Source organism: Chiloscyllium plagiosum, unplaced genomic scaffold (genome assembly GCF_037043375.1).
Source record: "Chiloscyllium plagiosum isolate Xiang-an unplaced genomic scaffold, Cpla_swu_hap1 HiC_scaffold_22, whole genome shotgun sequence".
Classification (NCBI taxonomy): Eukaryota; Metazoa; Chordata; class Chondrichthyes; order Orectolobiformes; family Hemiscylliidae; genus Chiloscyllium; species Chiloscyllium plagiosum.
The window spans coordinates 18,094,765-18,114,457 of NW_028270160.1; the positions used below are offsets into that span (position 1 = coordinate 18,094,765).

The 19,693-nt window shown below is 44.9% G+C and overlaps 2 protein-coding genes across 5 annotated transcripts in view; both read right to left on the bottom strand.

Annotated features, from left to right (window-relative positions):
• Positions 1–12,117, bottom strand: part of pcgf6 (polycomb group ring finger 6) — an 86,523-nt gene extending 74,406 nt beyond the window's left edge. For all 4 annotated transcript variants that reach the window (XM_087998820.1, XM_087998821.1, XM_087998819.1 and 1 more), the window contains exon 1: positions 11,926–12,117. In XM_087998820.1, coding sequence (XP_087854946.1) covers positions 11,926–12,102 — 177 coding nt within the window. In that variant the 5' untranslated portion in view covers positions 12,103–12,117. The remainder of the gene's footprint in view (positions 1–11,925) is intronic.
• A 3,850-nt stretch (positions 12,118–15,967) lies between these two features.
• Positions 15,968–19,693, bottom strand: part of aldh18a1 (aldehyde dehydrogenase 18 family, member A1) — a 61,009-nt gene continuing 57,283 nt past the window's right edge. Inside the window, exon 19 of the transcript XR_006314957.2 lies at positions 15,968–16,508. The gene's annotated coding sequence lies outside the window, so the exon portion shown is untranslated. The remainder of the gene's footprint in view (positions 16,509–19,693) is intronic.

Genomic DNA, 19,693 nt, shown 5'->3' on the forward strand with positions numbered 1-19,693 from the left:
AGAAGAAAAGGAAACAGAAAACTAGAGGTGACACAGTAAGGCTACATGAGGTAGTCATTTATTGTAGTGTAAGCTGCTTTACATAAACTTGTTAATTTTTGAAATGTATATAAATGTCCATACCCATGGAGTACTTGAGAGGCTGAAAATCTATCTACTTTTGCCTTGTGTCATGCTGAATCTTGTTAGTGTTCTACTCAGGACCCAGCTTGTGTCCAGTTCTGGGCATGACACTTCAGGAAGGATGGTTCCAGGGATGACGGGGTGGTTTAGTTAAGAGGTTAAGTTAGAAAGGTTGGAAATAATCTCCTTGGAAGGAGATGAAGGAAATTTTGATAGATGCATATGGATACGATAGGCACAAAATAAATACTAAAATCTCTTCTCATAGCTGATCATAGAATGACTAGTGACTACAGATTTATGATTTTGGGCAAGAATGCAGAAGAAATGTGAGAAGGAACTTTTTATGCATCTTTGATCTTTTCCTTATAAATTCTGTGTCTAAGGTCCTTCTCTCTCACTAGCATCTGATGAAGCAGCAGTGCCCCAAAAGCTAGTGTTTTCAAATAAACCCGTTGGACTATAACCTGGCATCGTGTGAATTTTGACAAAGTATGAGGTTATACATTTTGGTAGCAAGAAAGCGGGCATATTTTCTCAATGGGGAAAGGTATTGGAAATCTGAAGCACAAAGGGACTTAGGAGTCCTGGTTTAGGATTCTCTTAAAGTTAATGAGCCAGTTCAGTAGGTGGTTAGGAAGGCAAATGCAATGTTGGCATTCATTTCAAGAGGGCTAGAAAACAACAGCACAGATGTACTGCTGAGGCCGTATAATGCTCTGGTCAGTCTGCATTTGGAATATTGTGAGCAGTTTTAGTTCCTGTATCTAAGGAAAGGTGTGCTGGTATTGGACGGTGTCCAGAGGAGGTTTACAAGAACGACACTAGGAATGAAAGGCTTGTCCTATGAGGAGAGGTTGAGGACTCTGGGTCTGCATACAATAGAATTTAGAAGGATGAAGGGGAATCTAATTGAAACTTACAGGATACTGAGAGGACTTGACATAGTGGATGTGAGGAAGATGTTTCCACTAGGAGGAGAGATTAGTACCTGGGGGCACAGCAGCCTCAGAGTGAAGGGGCAACCCTTTAGAACTGAGATGAGGAGGAATTTCTTCAGTCAGAGGACGGTGACATTGTGGAACTCATTGCTGCAAAACGTTGTGGAAGCTAAGTCTTTGAGCATAGTTAAGATGGAGATAGATAGGTTCTTGAGGTGCTCAAGGGTTGCAAGGAGAAGACAGGAAAATAGAGTTCAGAAACATATCAGCCATGATCAAATGGCGGAGCAGACTTGCTCAGTCAAATGGCCTAATTCTGCTCCTATTTCATACTGTGTAATCTCATCCATTATATATTTACATCTTCCACATTATATTTCATTGCCATGTTCTTAACCATTTTCTGAGCTTGCTTAAATCCCCTCAAAGCTTCTTTGTATCCTCCTTAAAACTCACATTCCCACTTGGTTTGTGCCAGCAGGAAATTTGAAAATATTATTTTTGGTCTCCATGTTTAAATGCAAATCAGATGCCTCAGTATTCCACTGTTAGGCAGTTTATTACATTAAGAGTGCTATATGACTGCACCTATTCCCAGCACTAGAAGCCTTGAGAACACTGAAATTGCACCAGGAACTGAGACATTTACCCCTTGTTTAGGCAGACCACCTGAATTTTTCTAGTAAACCTGCTCTCACTTCCAGCTGTTCAAGTTGCTAGGAAATCTTGCTGATGTTATCACAGATGCGTAGCTGCATCAGATTCTCCAAAATATGTCATTTAGTAATACAGAGGAACCACGATTATCTGAGTCTCAATTATCTGAAGGAGATCTCAAGGTCCCAATAGAAACATTACATCAAAGAGCTGTTTCAATCCTGATTGTGTCTTTTATTTACAGGTACAATGATTAAAAATGAATTCGGCTCACTGAAATGCTGCCAAGAATAGTCTTGGACAGTCCAGATACTGACTCTAAATGACCGATCTCCACGCCCCCCTCTCTGTACACACACTTTCCCTGCAGTTCTACACAGGGGTGTACCCTAAACCCGTGTGTGTGTGTGTGTGTGTGTGTGTGTGTGTGTGTGTGTGTGTGTGTGTGTGTGTGTGTGTGTGTGTGTGTGAGAGAGAGCGCGCGCTTTGGAGACTTACCCCATAAAGGCAGCAGTAGTCTTACTGTTGGTGTACAGTCCGGCTGCCCTGGTGGGGGTTCTCGCACACATTGTGCTTTTGCCTCGTCTGAACGGGGAGCAGACTTCACATAAAACTCCAATAATCAATTATCTGAATTCCTCTACAAAACACTGCCCCAGGTTAAATTAATAATTATGGCTTATATTTTAAGTTTAATCTAGAGACATATTTCAAAAAACATATAATCAAGGAAGAACCCACTCTACTCACTACTGCAGATTTTCTGTAGGCCACACTTAAAACAATTCACTTATCTGTTCCTGTTCTATGACTTCGCCCAAACAGTTCCTCCAAAATCAGTTGTGAATTTCACTGTTTGTTAATTTTCCCATGTCACATGGACACACTCCCATGTCCAGCGATACATGAATTCAAACAGCAAAGACAGTAATTGTGCAGGTTCACAGTGGTGTCAGTTTCTTTCTCTCTGTCTCCCCTGCACTGACCTCACCATGTGCTTCCTTTGTCTGTTCTCCTCCCTTTTAAAATTGCTGTTGTTTTGACTTTTTTTTTCCAAAGTTCCAAAACAATGCAACAGCACATGAAACAGTAATTGCTGCTCCTGGAATTCGAGGAAATCACCTCCAACACCTTAAATACCTCAAAAAAGGTGCAGCTCTTACAACCAGAAATTTTTTTCCGTTGAACAAAGAGAACTTGGAATGCAGGTTCATAGCTCCTTGAAAGTGGAGTCGCAGGTAGATAGGATAGTAAAGAAGGCGTTTGGTATGCTTTCCTTTATTGGTCAGAGTATTGAGTACAGGGGTTGGGAGGTCATGTTGCAGTTGTACAGGACATTGGTTAGGCCACTGTTGGAATATTGCGTGAAATTCTGGTCTCCTTCCTATCGGAAAGATGTTGTGAAACTTGAGAGGGCTCAGAAAGGATTTACAAGGGTGTTTCCAGGGTTGGAGGATTTGAGCTATAGGGACAAGCTGAACAGGCTGGGGCTGTTTTCCCTGGAGCGTAGGAGGCTGAGGGGTGACCTTACAGAGGTTTACAAAATTATGAGAGGCATGGATACGATAAATAGCCAAAGTCTTTTCCCTGGGTTGGGGAGTCCAGAACTAGGGGACATAGGTTTAGGGTGAGAGGGGAAAGATATAAAAGAGACCTAAGGGCCAACTTTTTCACACAGTGGTTGAAACGTGTATGGAATGAGCTGCCAGAGGAAGTGGTGGAGGCTGGTACAATTGCAACATTTAAAAGGCATTTGGATGGGTAAATGAATAGGAAGCGTTTGGAGGGATATGGGCCGGGTGCTGGCCGGTGGGACTAGATTGGGTTGGGATATCTGGTCGGCATGGATGGGTTGGACCAAAGGATCTGTTTCCGTGCTGTACATCTCTATGACTATGACTCTAACTATTCACAACTCTAAGCTCCCCTTTCTCTTAACAGCTTGTTATCTGCCTCCAAAAAAAAAATACATTGTTGCAATAAAAACCCGTATTAAAGTTACATCAACTTAATTGCACAACCACACAGCGGCTGTTGTCGTCGTCAGTGTCCATCTTCTTTCGGCTGAAGATCTCCCTGGGTTGTCTTATTTATTTTTACTGTGAACATGTTACATATGAAAAAGGTACTTTTGTCAGAGAGTGTTTTGCTGGCAGTTTACTCTGTTGATGGCAGCTGGTCTCTGTCTAACCTTCAAAATGCCTGCTTCTTTATACCCCAAACATCGGATCATCTCATGGGTTCAAGGTTGGGCAAAAACAATAAATTAAAACTCAATTGGGTTTTAGTATCCTGGGGCATAATTTAAACCGATCAGCTAAATTTGAATTGTTAAAACAGCAACCAAAAGTCAGGTATCCATTTCAAAGCTAAATGTTACGTTTAAAGTTTTCCAGTACACTCTGAGACTGCTAGCTAGTTATATGACAGGTGCTTGTAAGCTCTCAATACAAAACAGCATTCATTCTCTCTATAGTACATGCCTTCAACTTCATAACACAATAGAGTCATAAAGATGTACAGCATGGAAACAGACCCTTTGGTTCAACACGTCCATGCCGACCAGATATCCCAACCCAATCTAGTCCCACCGGCCAGCACCTGGCCCATATTCCTCCAAACCCTTCCTATTCAGATACCCATCCAAATTCCTCTTAAATGTTGCAATTATATCAGCCTCCACCACTTCCTCTGGTAGCTCATTCCATACATGCACACACTCTGTGTGAAAAAGTTGGCCCTTAGGTCTCTTTTATATTTTCCCCTCTTACTCTAAACCTATGCCCTCTAGTTCTGGACTCCCACAACCCAGGGAAAAAGACTTTGCTTATTCACCCTATCCATGTCCCTCATAATTTTGTAAACCTCTATAAGGTCACCCCTCAGCCTCCGACGCTCCAGAGAAAACAGCCCCAGCCTGTTCAGCCTCTCCCTCTAGCTCTAATCCTCCAACCCTGGCAACATCCTTGGAAATCTTTTCTGAACCCTTTCAAATTTCACAACATCTTTCCAATAGGAAGGAGACCAGAATTGCACGCAATATTCCAACAGTGGCCTAACCAATGTCCTTTACAGCTGCAACATAACCTCCCAACTCCTGTACTCAATACTCTGACCAATAAAGGAAAGCATATCAAACGCCTTCTTCACTATCCTATCTACCTGCGACTCCACTTTCAAGGAGCTATGAAGCTGCACTCTTTGTTCTCTTTGCTGAACAAAGTTCTCTTTGTTCAGCAACACACCCTCGGACCTTACCATTAAGTGTATAAGTCCTGCTAAGATTTCCCAAAATGCAGCACCTCGCATTTATCTGAATTAAACTCCATCTGCCCATTGGCCCATCTGGTCATGATCCTGTTGCACTCTGAGGTATCCCTCTTCGCTGTCCACTACACCTCCAATTTTGGTGTCATCTGCAAACTTACCAACTGTACCTCTTATGCTCACATCCAAATCATTTATGTAAATGACAAAATGTAGAGGACCCAGCACCGATCCTTGTGGCACTCCACTGGTCACAGGCCTCCAGTCTGTAAAACAACCCTCCACCACCACCCTCTGTCTTCTACCTTTGAGCCAGTTCTGTATCCAAATGGCTAGTTCTCCCTGTATTCCATGAGATCTAACCTTGCTAATCAGTCTCCCATGTGGAACCTTGTCGAACATCTTATTGAAGTCCATATAGATCACATCTACTGCTCTGCCCTCATCAATCTTCTTTGTTACTTCATCAAAAAACTCAATCAAGTTTGTGAGACATGATTTCCCACACACAAAGCCATGTTGGCTATCCTGAATCAGTCCTTGCCTTTCCAAATAAATGTACATCTTGTCCCTCAGGATTCCCTCCAACAACTTGCCCACCACCGAGGTCAGGCTCACTGGTCTACACCTGATCAGGTCCTGGGGATTTATCCATCTTTACCCGTTTCAAGACATCCAGCACTTCCTCCTCTGTAATCTGCATTTTGCAAGATGTCACCATCTATCTCCCTATATCTTCCATATCCTTTTCCACAGTAAATACTGATGCAAAATACTCATTTAGTATCGCCCCCCATTTTCTGCGGCTCCACACAAAGGCCGCCTTGCTGATCTTTGAGGGGCCGTATTCTCTCCCTAGTTACCCTTTTGTACTTAATATATTTGTAAAAACCCTATGGATTCTCCTTAATTCTATTTGCCAAAGCTATCTCATGTCCCCTTTTTGCCCTCCTGATTTCCCTCTTAAGTATACTCCTACTTCCTTTATACTCTAAGGGTTCACTCGATCCATCCTGTCTATACCTTACATATGCTTCCTTCTTTTTCTTAACCAAGCCCTCAATTTCTTTAGTCATCCAGCATTCCTTTACCTACAGCCTTTCCTTTCACCCTAACAGGAATATACTTTCTCTGGATTCTCGTTATCTCATTTCTGAAGGCTTCCCATTTTCCAGCTGTCCCTTTACCTGTGAACATCTGCCCCAAATCAGTTTTCGAAAGTTCTTGTCTAATAGCGTCAAAATTGGACTTTCTCCAATTTAGAACTTCAACTTTTAGATCTGGTCTATCCTTTTCCATCACTATTTTAAATCTAATAGAATTATGGTCGCTGGCCCCAAAGTACTCCCCCACCGACACCTCAGTCACCTGCCCTGTCTTATTTCCCAAGAGTAGGTCAAGTTTTGCACCTTCTCTAGTAGGTACATCCACATACTGAATCAGAAAATTGTCTTGTACACACTTAACAAATTCCTCTTCATCTTAACCTTTAACACTATAATCTGAGTGAAAACCACATCATCTGTTCCAAGGAGCGTAACCTCTGTAAATGTACTTCTTTCTAAGACTCATGGTACTTTCCTGGCCAGAGTGACTCCTCATTACTCTCCAGAGTACTAAATTTTAGAAATACCTATGATTATATTTAGAGTGTGATTATCACCTATTAAAGTCATGTGTCCAAAAAGTAAGTCACATTGATAACTTCTATTATTATTGTTAATAGGAATTCATATATAAACTGTTATGGTGTGATCAGCAAAGGCACGACAGCAGCATCTCACCATGGGTGGGAAAGTCAATCCAAGCAGGTTGGAAGCATGTGATCATTGATGCTGAGGAACTGTTTAAGGAGGGAGGATGTAATTAGTATATTAAAATGTCGTGGTTGTGGGTATGTTCGCTGAGCCAGGAAGTTGATTCGCAGACATTTCGTCTCCTGGCTGGGTGACATCTTCAGTGCTTTGGAGCCGCCTGTGAAGCGCTGCTGTACTGTGTCGTCTGGAATTTATTTGGTTCCAATCCTGCTGTTTCTGGTTGCCATTTTCCGGTAGTTCGTGGTAGTGACCGGTATATTGGGCCTAGATCTCTGTGTTTGTTGATGGAGTCTATGGATGAGTGCCATGCTTCTAGAAATTCTCTGGCTACCCTCTGTTTGGCTTGTCCTATGATTGTTGTGTTGTCCCAGTCGAATTTACGGTCCTCACCATCTGTGTGTATGGCTACAAGGTACAGCTGGTCATTGCATTTAGTGGCTAGTTGGTGTTCATGGATGTGGATTGCTAATTCTCTGCCTGTTCATCCTATACAATGTTGCATGCAGTCTTTGCATGGAATCTTGTAAATTACCTTAGCCTTGTACATGATGGTTATAGGGTCTTTTGTTCTGGTGAGTTGTTGTCTGAGCATGGTTGTCGGTTTATGGGCTGTCATGAATCCCAGTGGTCGGAGAAATCAGGGTGTGATTTCTGAGACATTTTTTATGCAAGGTAGTGTGGCTACTGAGTTGGTTGTGGCATGTCCATGTCGCATTGCTTGCCTGTTTGGCATCTGCGGATGAAATTGTGGGGATATCCTTTCTTGGCGAATACTCATCTTCTTCCCTTTGTAGGTGGGGAGTGCTGCAGTGTGTTGTAGTATCTTTGAACAGGGTCCTAATGCAGTTTCTCTTGTGTGTGTTTGAGGAGTTGCTGTTGTAGTTCAGGACTTGGTCAATATGTGTGGCTTTCCTGTACACTTTTGTGATGCATTCACCATTCTGTGTTCTTTCTACCATCACATCTAAGAATGCAAATTGATTGTTGCTTTCCTCCTGTCTCGTAAACCTGATCCCCGTGAGCATAGTGTTGATAATCCAGTGTGTGTTCATGATAATAAACCTCCCACCACCAAACCATCATCTCCCAGACCATCCATAACCTCATCACCTCAGGGGATACCTCATCCACCGTCTCCAACCTCATAGTCCCACAACCCCGCACCGCCCGTTTCTACCTCCTGCCCAAAATCCACAAACCTGACTGCTTCGGCCGACCCATTGTCTCAGCCTGCTCCTGCCCCACCGAACTCATCTCTGCATACCTCAATACGGTCCTGTCCCCCTTAGTCCAAGAACTCCCCACCTACGTTCGGGAGACCACCCACGCCTTCCACCTCCTCCATGATTTTCGCTTCCCCGGTCCCCAACGTCTTATCTTCACCATAGACATCCAGTCCCTGTACACCTCCATCCCCCATCACGAAGGACTCAAAGCCCTCCGCTTCTTCCTTTCCTGCCGTACCAACCAGTACCCTTCCACTGACACCCTCCTTCGACTGACTGAACTGGTCCTCACCCTGAACAACTGCTCTTTCCACTCCTTCCACTACCTCCAAACCAAAGGAGTAGCCATGGGCACCCGCATGGGCCCCAGCTATGCCTGCCTCTTCGTCGGATATGTGGAACAGTCCATCTTCCGCAGCTACACTGGCACCACCTCCCACCTTTTCCTCTGCTACATCGATTACTGTATCGGCGCTGCCTCGTGCTCCCACGAGGAGGTTCAACAGTTCATCCACTTTACCAACACCTTCCACCCCGACCTCAAATTCACCTGGATCATCTCAGACTCCTCCCTCCCCTTCCTCGACCTTTCCATTTCTATCTCGGACGACCGAATCAACACGGACATTTACTATAAACCGACGGACTCCCACAGCTACCTAGACTATACCTCCTCCCACCCTGCCCCCTGTAAAAACGCCATCCCATATTACCAATTCCTTCGTCTCCACTGCATCTGCTCCCAGGAGGACCAGTTCCAATACCGTACAACCCAGATGGCCTCCTTCTTCAAAGACCGCAATGTCCCCCCAGACGTGATCGTCGATGCCCTCCACCGCATCTCCTCCACTTCCCGCTCCTCCGCCCTTGAGCCCCGCCCCTCCAATCGCCACCAGACAGAACCCCACTGGTCCTCACCTACCACCCGACAAACCTCCATATACATCGTATCATCCGTCGTCATTTCCGCCACCTCCAAATGGACCCCACCACCAGGGATATATTTCCCTCCCCTCCCCTATCAGCGTTCCGAGTAGACCACTCCCTCCGTGACTCCCTCGTCAGGTCCACACCCCCTACCAAACCAACCTCCACTCCCGGCACCTTCCCCTGCAACCGCAAGAAATGCAAAACTTGCGCCCACACCTCCCCCCTTACTTCCCTCCAAGGCCCCAAGGGATCCTTCCATATCCACCACAAATTCACCTGCACCTGCACACACATCATTTACTGCATCCGCTGCACCCGATGTGGCCTCCTCTATATTGGGGAGACAGGCCGCCTACTTGCGGAACGTTTCAGAGAACACCTCTGGGACACCCGGACCAACCAACCCAACCACCCCGTGGCTCAACACTTCAACTCCCCCTCCCACTCCACCAAAGACATGCAGGTCCTTGGACTCCTCCATCGCCAGACCATAGCAACACGACGGTTGGAGGAAGAGCGCCTCATCTTCCGCCTAGGAACCCTCCAACCACAAGGGATGAACTCAGACTTCTCCAGTTTCCTCATTTCCCCTCCCCCCACTTTGTCTCAGTCAAATCCCTCGAACTCAGCACCGCCTTCCTAACCTGCAATCTTCTTCCTGACCTCTCCGCCCCCACCCACACTCCGGCCTACCACCCTCACCTTGATCGCATTTCCAACGCCCCTCCCCCAAGTCCCTCCTCCCTACCTTTTATCTTAGCCTGCTGGACACACTTTCCTCATTCTTGAAGAAGGGTTCATGCCCGAAACGTCGATTCTCCTGCTCCTTGGGTGCTGCCTGACCTGCTGCGCTTTTCCAGCAACACATTTTCAGCTCTGATCTCCAGCATCTGCAGTCCTCACTTTCCCCTCCAAGCCAAACTGTGGTCAGCCAGAGAGTTTCTAGAAGCATGGCACTCATCCACAGACTCCATCAACAAACACATAGACCTCGACCCAATATACCGGACACTATAACAAACGACTGGGATGGGCAACCGGAAGCAGCAGGAACGGAACCAAGTAAATTCTGGAAGACACAGTACAGGATGTTCCAAAGCGCTGAAGATATTACCTAGACAAGTGATGAAAACATCTGCAAATCAACATCCCAGCTCAGCTAACATACCCACACTACAACAACCGGCACCCAAGCTATAAATCTTTATGCAAACCTTGAATATATTAAAATCACATAATTTCCACTCGAAACAGTCATAGGACTTGAAACCAGAAATATAAAAACAAAAAAGACTTTTTTTTTGGCAAATAGAATTTAATCCTAAAAAGTATCAGGTGATTCATTTTGGCTGGACTAATAATATTGAATGGCAGAACCCTAGGAAGGCGAAAGTGGGTACCTCAGATGCTGGAGATTAGAGTCAAGGTTGGAGTAGTGCTGGAAAAGCACAGCAGGTCAAGTAGCATCCAAGGAGCAGGAAAATCAACATTTTGCCCTTCATCAGGAATGAGGCTGGGGACCTTCGGGGTGGAGAGATAAATGGGAGGGGGTGAGCCTGGGGGATGGTAGCTGAGAGGGCAATAGGTGGATGGAGGTGGAGTAAAGGTGATAGATCAGAGAGGAGGGTGGAGCAGATAGGTGGGAAGGAAGATAGACAGGTCATAAGGACTGTGCTGCTGAAGAGCTTCAGGTCAGAGGAGATGACCTGGGAGTTACAGTGAGAGAGACACTCACTGAGATCCTTGTAGAAAGAGGAAAACTTCTGCAAGGTAGGCATCATTGGAAGAGGATTCACAGTTAGGTTAAAATCATTTCGGCAAAAGTGGGTACTGCAGATACTGGAGATTAGAGTCAAGATTAAAGTAGTGCTGGAAAAGCACAGCAGGTCAGACAGCATCCAAGGAGCAGGAAAATTGACGTTTCAGGCAAAAGCCCTTCATCAGGAATGAGGCTGGGAGCCTTCCTTCCTCCCTATCCGCTCCACCCTTCTCTCAGACCTATCACCTTTACCCCACCTCCATCCACTTATCGCACTCACAGCTACCTTTCCCCAGCCCACCTCCCTCCCATTTATCTCTCCACCCCCAAGGCTCCCAGCCTCATTCCTGATGAAGGGCTTTTGCCCGAAACATCGATTTTCCTGCTTTTCGGATGCTGCCTGACCTGCTGTGCTTTTCCAGCACGACTCTAATCAGAACTACAGAGGATCAGGCAGACCTTGTGTGTACATCCATATATCCTTGCAGTCAAAATGACATGTAGATAAGATGATTTAAAAGGCATCTGGGTACTTTCTTTTATTAGTTAGGACACTAAATACAAGAACTAGGAGGTTATTATGGAACTGTGTAAAACCTTAGGTCACTGTCTGCAGTTATGGATAATACAATATAAGAAGGATGTGTTTGCATTAGACAAAGCACAGAAGAGAATCACCAGGACTGCTGACTGGGCTGAGTGAGCTGTGATGAGAGAGTTGACAGGCTGGAGTTATTTTCCATAAAGCAGAGAAGGCTGACAGAGATTTAATTAAGTATAGAGCTCTCTAGGGTCCAGACGGGGTAGACAAGGAGAAACTTTGCTCCTTATTTGAGGTAGTATAAGTCAGAAGTCACATGACACCTGGTTGTCGTCGCATTTGAAATCACAAGCTTCAGAGGCCAATGCAAAGACTGCTCTCCCTATGCCCCACCCCCTTCACCGTGGCCCCACCCACCTGCTGCTCGTGGGTCCTCATGCAGGGATGCGTGAGCGGCCTGCGCGTGCGCACTGCACTAACTCCTCCTGCGTCCCGCCAGCCCCTGCGCTCTTACCAAAACAGAGCCATAGTGGGAAAGTGCGGGAAACGCTAGACGCTGAGCAGAGCTCAATCGCCTGTTGATTCTGTCCACGGGCAGCTCCTTCGGTTCCCGGGACTTAGCCGACCACGCTCCCTCTCACATCCGCTTTTGAGCTCACTTTACCTCATCTTGTGCCACTTCTCCCTCAGATGGTTCATCCTCCTCCTGCCAGGACTCTCGCTCACTGTTTCCGGCTGAGCTACTTGGACTGTCAAATCGAGAGAATCCCCCGAAATCCATCTCTTCCTCATCAGATCTCGACATCGCCCCGCGCGCTACCTTCTCCGCATAGGCAACCATGGGCAGGATCTCTGCAAGTGCGCTTGCGCAAATCTCTTGCCTGCTTGGAGTTGTAGTCCTATCGCGCGGGACAGACTACAGCTCCCAGCAAACCCTAAGACGTAGAATAGTACTGCCCGTGTGTGTAGCTGACCAGAGACTACAATTCCCGGCATCCCTATGGACGAAAGCACCACCTGCTGGCACGTTTGTACATGAGTAGTTGAGTAGTCATTAGGTGCAGATATGCAACCTGCTGCTGCCTTACACATTGCTCCCAAAAATAACCCCAAACATTTATGTTCTGCAGAGAGATAAGATAGCTTGGGTTAATTTTCCTTAAAGAAGAGAAAACGGAGTGGGAAATATAACATGTACAAAGTGATTTCATTTGGACGAAGTTAAAAATCACACACCAGGTCATAGTCCAACAGGTTTAATTGGAAGCACACTAGCTTTCGGAGCGTCGCTCCTTCATCAGGTGATTGTAGAGGACACAATTGTAAGGCACAGAATTTATAGTAAAAGTTTACAGGATGATGTAACTGAAATTATACATTGAAAAATACCTTGCTTGTCTGTTGAGTCTTTCATCTGTTCGAATACCATGATAGTTTCACTTTCGTGTGTAAATCACAAAACTTTTTTTTAAAGTAGCATTTTCAGGTTAACTGTAACAATGGGTGTTAGCTAGACAATATGTTTAAGGTGTTAGCGCCCTGTGTTCTCTGTCTATGCCATGATGTTTAGATTGATTCTAATCCAAAAAGTGAGATAATGGAGTTTTACATTAATTCATACAGTTTTTGAGCAAAGTACAATGTAACACTGCAAGTACAAATTCACCCCACAAACGTATATGTATGCATGTGGGTCTTCGTGTCTATGTGTGAGTGTCTGTCTGGGATGGGGGTTGCGTGTGAGAGAGTGTATATGTGTGTGTATGTGAGTGTAAAGTTTCTTAAGTCTTTGAGTGGCTGCATGTGAGTGTGTGGGAGTGTGTCTCTGTCTGGGGTGGGGGGGGTTGTGAGTGTCTGTGAGAGAGAGTGTATACGTGTGCGTGAGTGTAGAGTGGTCTAAGTCTCTGAGAGGATGCATGTGTGAGTGTGTGTAAGGGTGTGCGTGTAGTGCAATGGTACGATGCTCAATTCATCGACCGCCAGTTCCGACGTGCCACAGCAAGGAACCGTAATGACCTCCTCAGGAGACAGACACGTGCTGCAACCGACAGGGTACCCTTCGTTGTTCAGGACGTCCCAGGAGCCGAAAAACGCCATTTTCTTCGTGACCTGCAACACACCATCAATGAGGATGAGCACCTCGCCAAGACCTTTCCCACAACTCCACTGCTTGCCTTTAAACAACCGCCAAACCTCAAACAGATCAACGTTCATAGCAAGCTGCCCGGCTCTCAGGACAACTCCATACAATCCTGTCACGGTAGGCGCTGCAAGACGTGTCAGAGTGTGGACATGGATACCACCATTACACGTGGGGACACCTCCCACCAAGAATGTGGCAGATACTCATGTGACTCAGCCAACGTTGTCCATCTTATATGTTGCAGGCATGGATGCCCTGAGGCATAGTACATTGGGGAAACCAAGCAAAGACTACGGCAACGGATGAATGGGCACCTCACAACAATCAAGACAGGAGTGTTCCCTTCCAGTTGGGGAACACTTCAACGGTCCAGGACATTCTACCTCGGACCTTCGGGTGACCATCCTCTAAGGTGGACTTCGGGACAGGCAGCAGCGAAAAGTGGTCAAGCAGAGGCTGATGGCTCGGTTCCATACCCATAGGGAGGGCCTCAACCGGGACCTTGGGTTCATGTCACACTACAGGTGACCGCCATTACACTATACACACACATACACATATACACAGACACTTACAGACACACACACTCTTACAGACACACACACTCCCACACTCAGATGCATCCTCTCAGAGACTTAGACCACTCTAACTCATGCACACGTATACACTCTCTCTCACAGACACTCACAACCCCCCCACTCCAGACAGAGACACACTCCCACACTCTCACATGCAGCCACTCACAGACTTAAGACACTCTACACTCACATACATACACATATACACTCTCTCACACTCAACCCCCATCCCAGACAGACACTCACACAGATCACAAAGACCCACATGCATACATATACATATACGTTTGTGGGGTGAATTTGTACTTGCAGCATTATATTGTACTTTGCTCAAAAACTGCATGAATTCATGTAAAACTCTTATCTCACTTTTTAGATTAGAATCAATCTAAACATCATGGCACAGACAGAGAACACAGGGGGCTAACACTTTCAACATATTGTCTAGCTAACACCAATTGTTACAGTTAACCCGAAAATGCAACTTCTAAAAAACAGTTTTGTGATTTACACACGAAAGAAGTGAAACTATCATGGTATTCGAGCAGATGAAAGACTCAACACACAAACAAGGTATTTTTCAATGTATAATTTCAGTTGCATCACCCTGTAAACTTTTACTATAAATTTTGTGCTTTACAATTGTGTCCTCCACAATCACCTGATGAAGAAGCGACGCTCCGAAAGCTAGTGTGCTTCCAATTTAAACCTGTTGGACTATAACTTGGTGTTGTGTGATTTTTAACTTTGTACACCCCAGTCCAACACCGGCATCTCCACATCATTTCATTTGGAGGCAGTTCAAAGAAGGCTCACTTGCAGGATCCCTGATATTGAGGGATTAGTGCGAAGGTTCAAAAGGTTGGGACTCATTGGAATTTAGAAGAATGAGAGGTGACCTAATTTGAGATATTTGGATTCAGAGGCTTGACAGGGGAAATATTGAGAGGGTGGTTCTCCTCATGCAAGAGGCGAAAGTGAGCACTGCAGATGCTGGAGATTAGAGTTGAGAGTGTGGTGCTGGAAGTGCACAGCAGGTCAGGCAGCATCCGAAGAGCAAGAAAATTGATCTTTTGGGCAAAAGCCCTTCAGTGTATTCCTGATGAAGTGCTTTTGCCTGAAATGTTGATTTTCCTGCTCCTCGGATGTTGCCTGACCTACTGTGCTCTTCCAGCACCACATTCTTAACTCCTCATGGAAGAATATAGGACCAGAGGGCACTTAGTCTTAGAATGCAGGGGCATCAATTTAAGAATGAGATGAAGAACAATTTTTTTTCTGAGGTTTGAGAGTCTTTGGTTTCCTTGCTGCAGAGAGCTGTGGGAACAGCAAAGTCATTGTGTATATTTAAGACTGATATAGATGCATAGATTCTTGATCAGTAAGGAAATTAAGCGTTATGGGGAAGATGCAGGAATGTGGACGTGAAGAATGTTGAATCAGCCATGATCGTTTTGAATGGTTGAGCAAACTCAAGGAGCTGAATGGCCTGCTCCTGTTCTTATTTCTTACGGTCTTATGAAGGGAATAGATAAGAAGAATCGTTATCCCCGAGTAGAAGAGCAAATAACCATGGAGTACAGATTTAAGGGTAAGGGGCTGGAGATTTATAGCAGTTTTGAAGAATACGTTTTGCACCCAGAAGAACCCATTGCCTAAAATGGTAATAGAAAAAGGAACTCTCAAGACATTAAAGAGCACTTGAAATGCCATAGTGTACAAGACTATGTGCTAATTGTTTGGAAATTAGATTTAAATAGATTGATGTTTAATGACAGCTGTGATTCAATGGGCAAAAGGGTATTTTTCAATGCTGTAAAAATCTCTGTCAGAATGCTTGCCTTTATTAGTCACAGCATTGAATGGTAGAGGAGTTGGGAGGTCATGTTGTGGCAGTACAGGACATTGGTTCAGCCACTTTTGGAATACTGCATATAATTCTGCTCCCCCATCCTTTGGAAAGGATACTGTGAGACTTGAAATGGTACAGTAAAGATTTTTAATAGAATAGAATAGTCATTGTTGTCACATACACACCTCGGTGCCATCTTAAGTACAGTGTACCGAGGTACAGATATTTTATATGTTGAGTTAAAAAAAAGTATAGGTAAACATGGGAATAGAGTTTAAAATGTCCTGAATAATAATAAAAACTATAAAGTATTTAATTTCTAGAAATTCTAGTCCTTTTCCAACATGGGTCCATGCCTACTGGCTTCTGCACATGAGGCAACACTGTCTCCATGCACTGGTCTCCATCCAGGACTCAGCCCACACTCAATCTGCTCCTGCTTCATTGCTCATCCCATGCATTCTGCTGCTGCTCTTGCTCCGGCCCATACTTGCTGTGCCCTCTGCTCCAGGACTTGACTTGCGACTCAACTTGGCCTGCAAATCAGCCCGCGCTTGCTCAGCTGCTGCTGCAGGACTTGGCCTGAGCACTCTGCTCCCACCTGGGCTCTGGTTGCAACACGTCTCCTTTGACTCCATTCTCTGGTTAAAATTTGCGGCGGGTAGAAAAAAAGACTGCAAAAAGGAGAGAAAAATTAAAAAGGAACTGGCAAACGGAGGACGTCCGACTGGAGCATCCTACTCTGCTTCCATCTTGACTACTATTTAGAAGTATGTTGCCAGAATTAGAGAATTTGAGCTATCGGACAAGTTGAATAGGCTGGGGCTATTTTCACTGGTATGTCAGAGGCTGAGAGGTGACCTTACAGAAGTTTATAAAATCATGAGGGGCATGGATAGGATAAATAGACAAAGTATTTTCCCCAGGGTGGGGAAACTAGAGGGCATAGGTTAAACAAAAAAACTAGAAGCGGGAGTAGGCCATCTGGCTCTTTGGGCTTGCTCCACATTCAATAAGATCATGGCTGATCTTTTCGTGGACTCAGCTCCACTTACCTGCCCTTTCGCCATATCCCTTAAATCCTTTGTTGTTCGTAAAGAAACTCTATCTTCGCTTTAAAAACATTTACTGAAGCAGCATCAATTACTTCACTGGGCAAGGAATTCCACAGATTTACAACCCTCTGGGTGACTGAGTTCCTTTTCAATTCAGTCCTAAATCTCCTCCCTCTAATCTTGAGGCTATGCCCTCTTGTCTCAGTTTCACCTGCCAGTGGAAACATCCTCTCTACTTCTATTTTATCTACTCCCTTCATAATTTTAAATGTTTCTACAAGATCCCACACCATTCTTTTGAATTCCAATGAATATAATCCCAATCTACTCAGTCTCTCCTCAGAAGCCAACCCCCTCAACTCAGAATCAAGCCAGTAAACCTCCTCTGCACCCCTTCCAGTGCCAGTTCGTCCTTTCTCAAGTAAGGAGACCAAAACTGCTCGCAGTACTCCAGGTGTGGCCTCACCAGCACCCTGTACAGCTGCAACATAACCTCCCTGCTTTTAAACTCAATCCCATTAGCAAGTGAACGAGAATTTGGGCGGCATGGTGGCACAGTGGTTAGCACTGCTGCCTCAAAGTGCCAGAGACCCGGGTTCAATTCCCACCTCAGGCGACTGACTGTGTAGAGTTTGCACATTCTCCCTGTATCTGCGTGGGTTTCCTCCCACAGTCCAAAGATGTGCAGGTAAGGTGAATTGGCCATGCTAAATTGCCCGTAGTGTTAGGTAAGGGGTAAATGTATGGGTGGGTTGCGCTTCGGCGGGTTGGTGTGGACTTGTTGGGCCGAAGGGCCTGTTTCCACACTGTAATGTAATGTAATCTAAAAAATCCCATTTGCCTTCCTCATTGTTTGTTGCACCTGCAGACCAACCCTCTGTGGTTTGTGCACAAGGGCACCCAGGTCCCTCTGTATAGCAGCATGCTGCAACTTTTTACTATTCAAATAATAGTCCTTTTTACTGTTATTCATACCAAAATGGATGACTTTATATTTATTAACATTGTATTCCATCTGCCAGACCTTTGCTCACTCACTTTAAGTATCTATGTTCTTCTGCAAAGTTTCGCAGTCCTCTGCACACTTTGCTCTGCCACTCATCTTAGTATCACCTGCAAACTTTGACAAACAACACGTCCCCAACTCCAAATCATCTGTATAAATTGTGAATAATTTTGGTCCCAAAACTGATCCCTGAAGCGCACCACTAGTTACTGATTGCCAGCCAGAATGGCACTCATTTATCCCCACTCTTTGCTTCCTGTTAGTCAACCAATCCTCTACCCATGCTAATATTTTACACGTAACACCATTCATCTTTATCTTGAGCAGCATCTTGTCGAAGGCCTTTTGGAAATCTGGGTACATCACATCCACTGGGTCCCTGTTGTCCGCCTTGCTTGTAATGTCTTCACAGAATTCCAAAAGATTTGTTAAGCATGACCTGCCCTTCATGAAGGAGAAAGTGAGGTCTGCAGATGCTGGAGATCAAAGTTGAAACTTTATTGCTGGAACAGCACAGCAGGTCAGGCAGCATCCAGGGAACAGGAGATTCGACGTTTCGGGCACAGGCCCTTCTTCAGGCTCATTCCTGAAGAAGGGCCTGTGCCCGAAACGTCGAATCTCCTGTTCCTGGATGCTGCCTGACCTGCTGTGCTGTTCCAGCAATAAAGTTTCAACTGCCCTTCATGAACCCATGCTGTGTCTGCCCAACAGGACAGTTTCTAGCAAGATGCCTTGCTTTTTTTTAATGACAGACTCAAGCATCTTCCCCACTACAGAGGTTAAGCTAACCAGTCTATAATTCACCATCTTTTGTCTACCACCCTTTTTAAATAGTGGCATCATATTTACTGGAAAATTACTACCAGTGTACTTGCAATTTCTCCCACCATCTCTTTTCATACCCTGGGATGCATTCCATCAGCGCCATGAGATTTGTCTATTCTTAGCTCCCTTAGCTTGCCAACCCTACTACTTCCATAATTATTATTGTTTCCAGGTCCTCATTTACCTTCGTCTCTTTGTTATTTACTGGCATGATATTTGTGTCCTCCACTGTAAAAACCAATACAAAATACCTGTTCAATGCCTCGGCCATTTCATCATATCCCACAATGAAATACCCCTTTTCATCTTCTAAAGGACCATTTTCTTTAGCCACTCTTTTTCATTTTATATCTTTATAGAAACATTTGCTATCTGTCTTTATATTCTGCGCTAGTTTTTCTCATGTTCTATCGTACTTTTCTTTATAGCTCTTTTTGTGGCTTTCTGTTGACCTTTAAAAGTTTTCCCAATCTTCTAGTTTCATGTGATCTTGGCCACTTTGTCTGCTTTCTCTTTCAATTTGATAGCCTTCCTTATTTCCTCAGACCCCATGGCAGATTACCCCTTTTCTTACGGTTTTTCCTTTTCACTGGAAGATACTTTTGCTGAGCACTTTGAAAAATTGCTTTGAAAGTCCACCACTGCTCGTCAATTGTCCCACATTAAAATCTTTGTTTCCAGTCTACTTTAGCCAAGTCCTCCCTCATTCTATTGTAGTCTCCCTTGTTTAAGCACAGGACCCTAGTATTGGATTTTATCTTCACACTCTCCACCTGTATTCTAAATTCAACCATATTGTGGTCACTCCTTCCAAGAGGATTCCTAACTATGGAGGTCATTAATTATTCCTGTCTCATTACACAGGACCAGATCTAGGATAGCTTGTTGCCTCATTGGTTCCATTACATACTGTTCAAGAAAACTATCATGGATACAGTCAACAAACTCCTCCTCAAGACTACCATGACTGCTA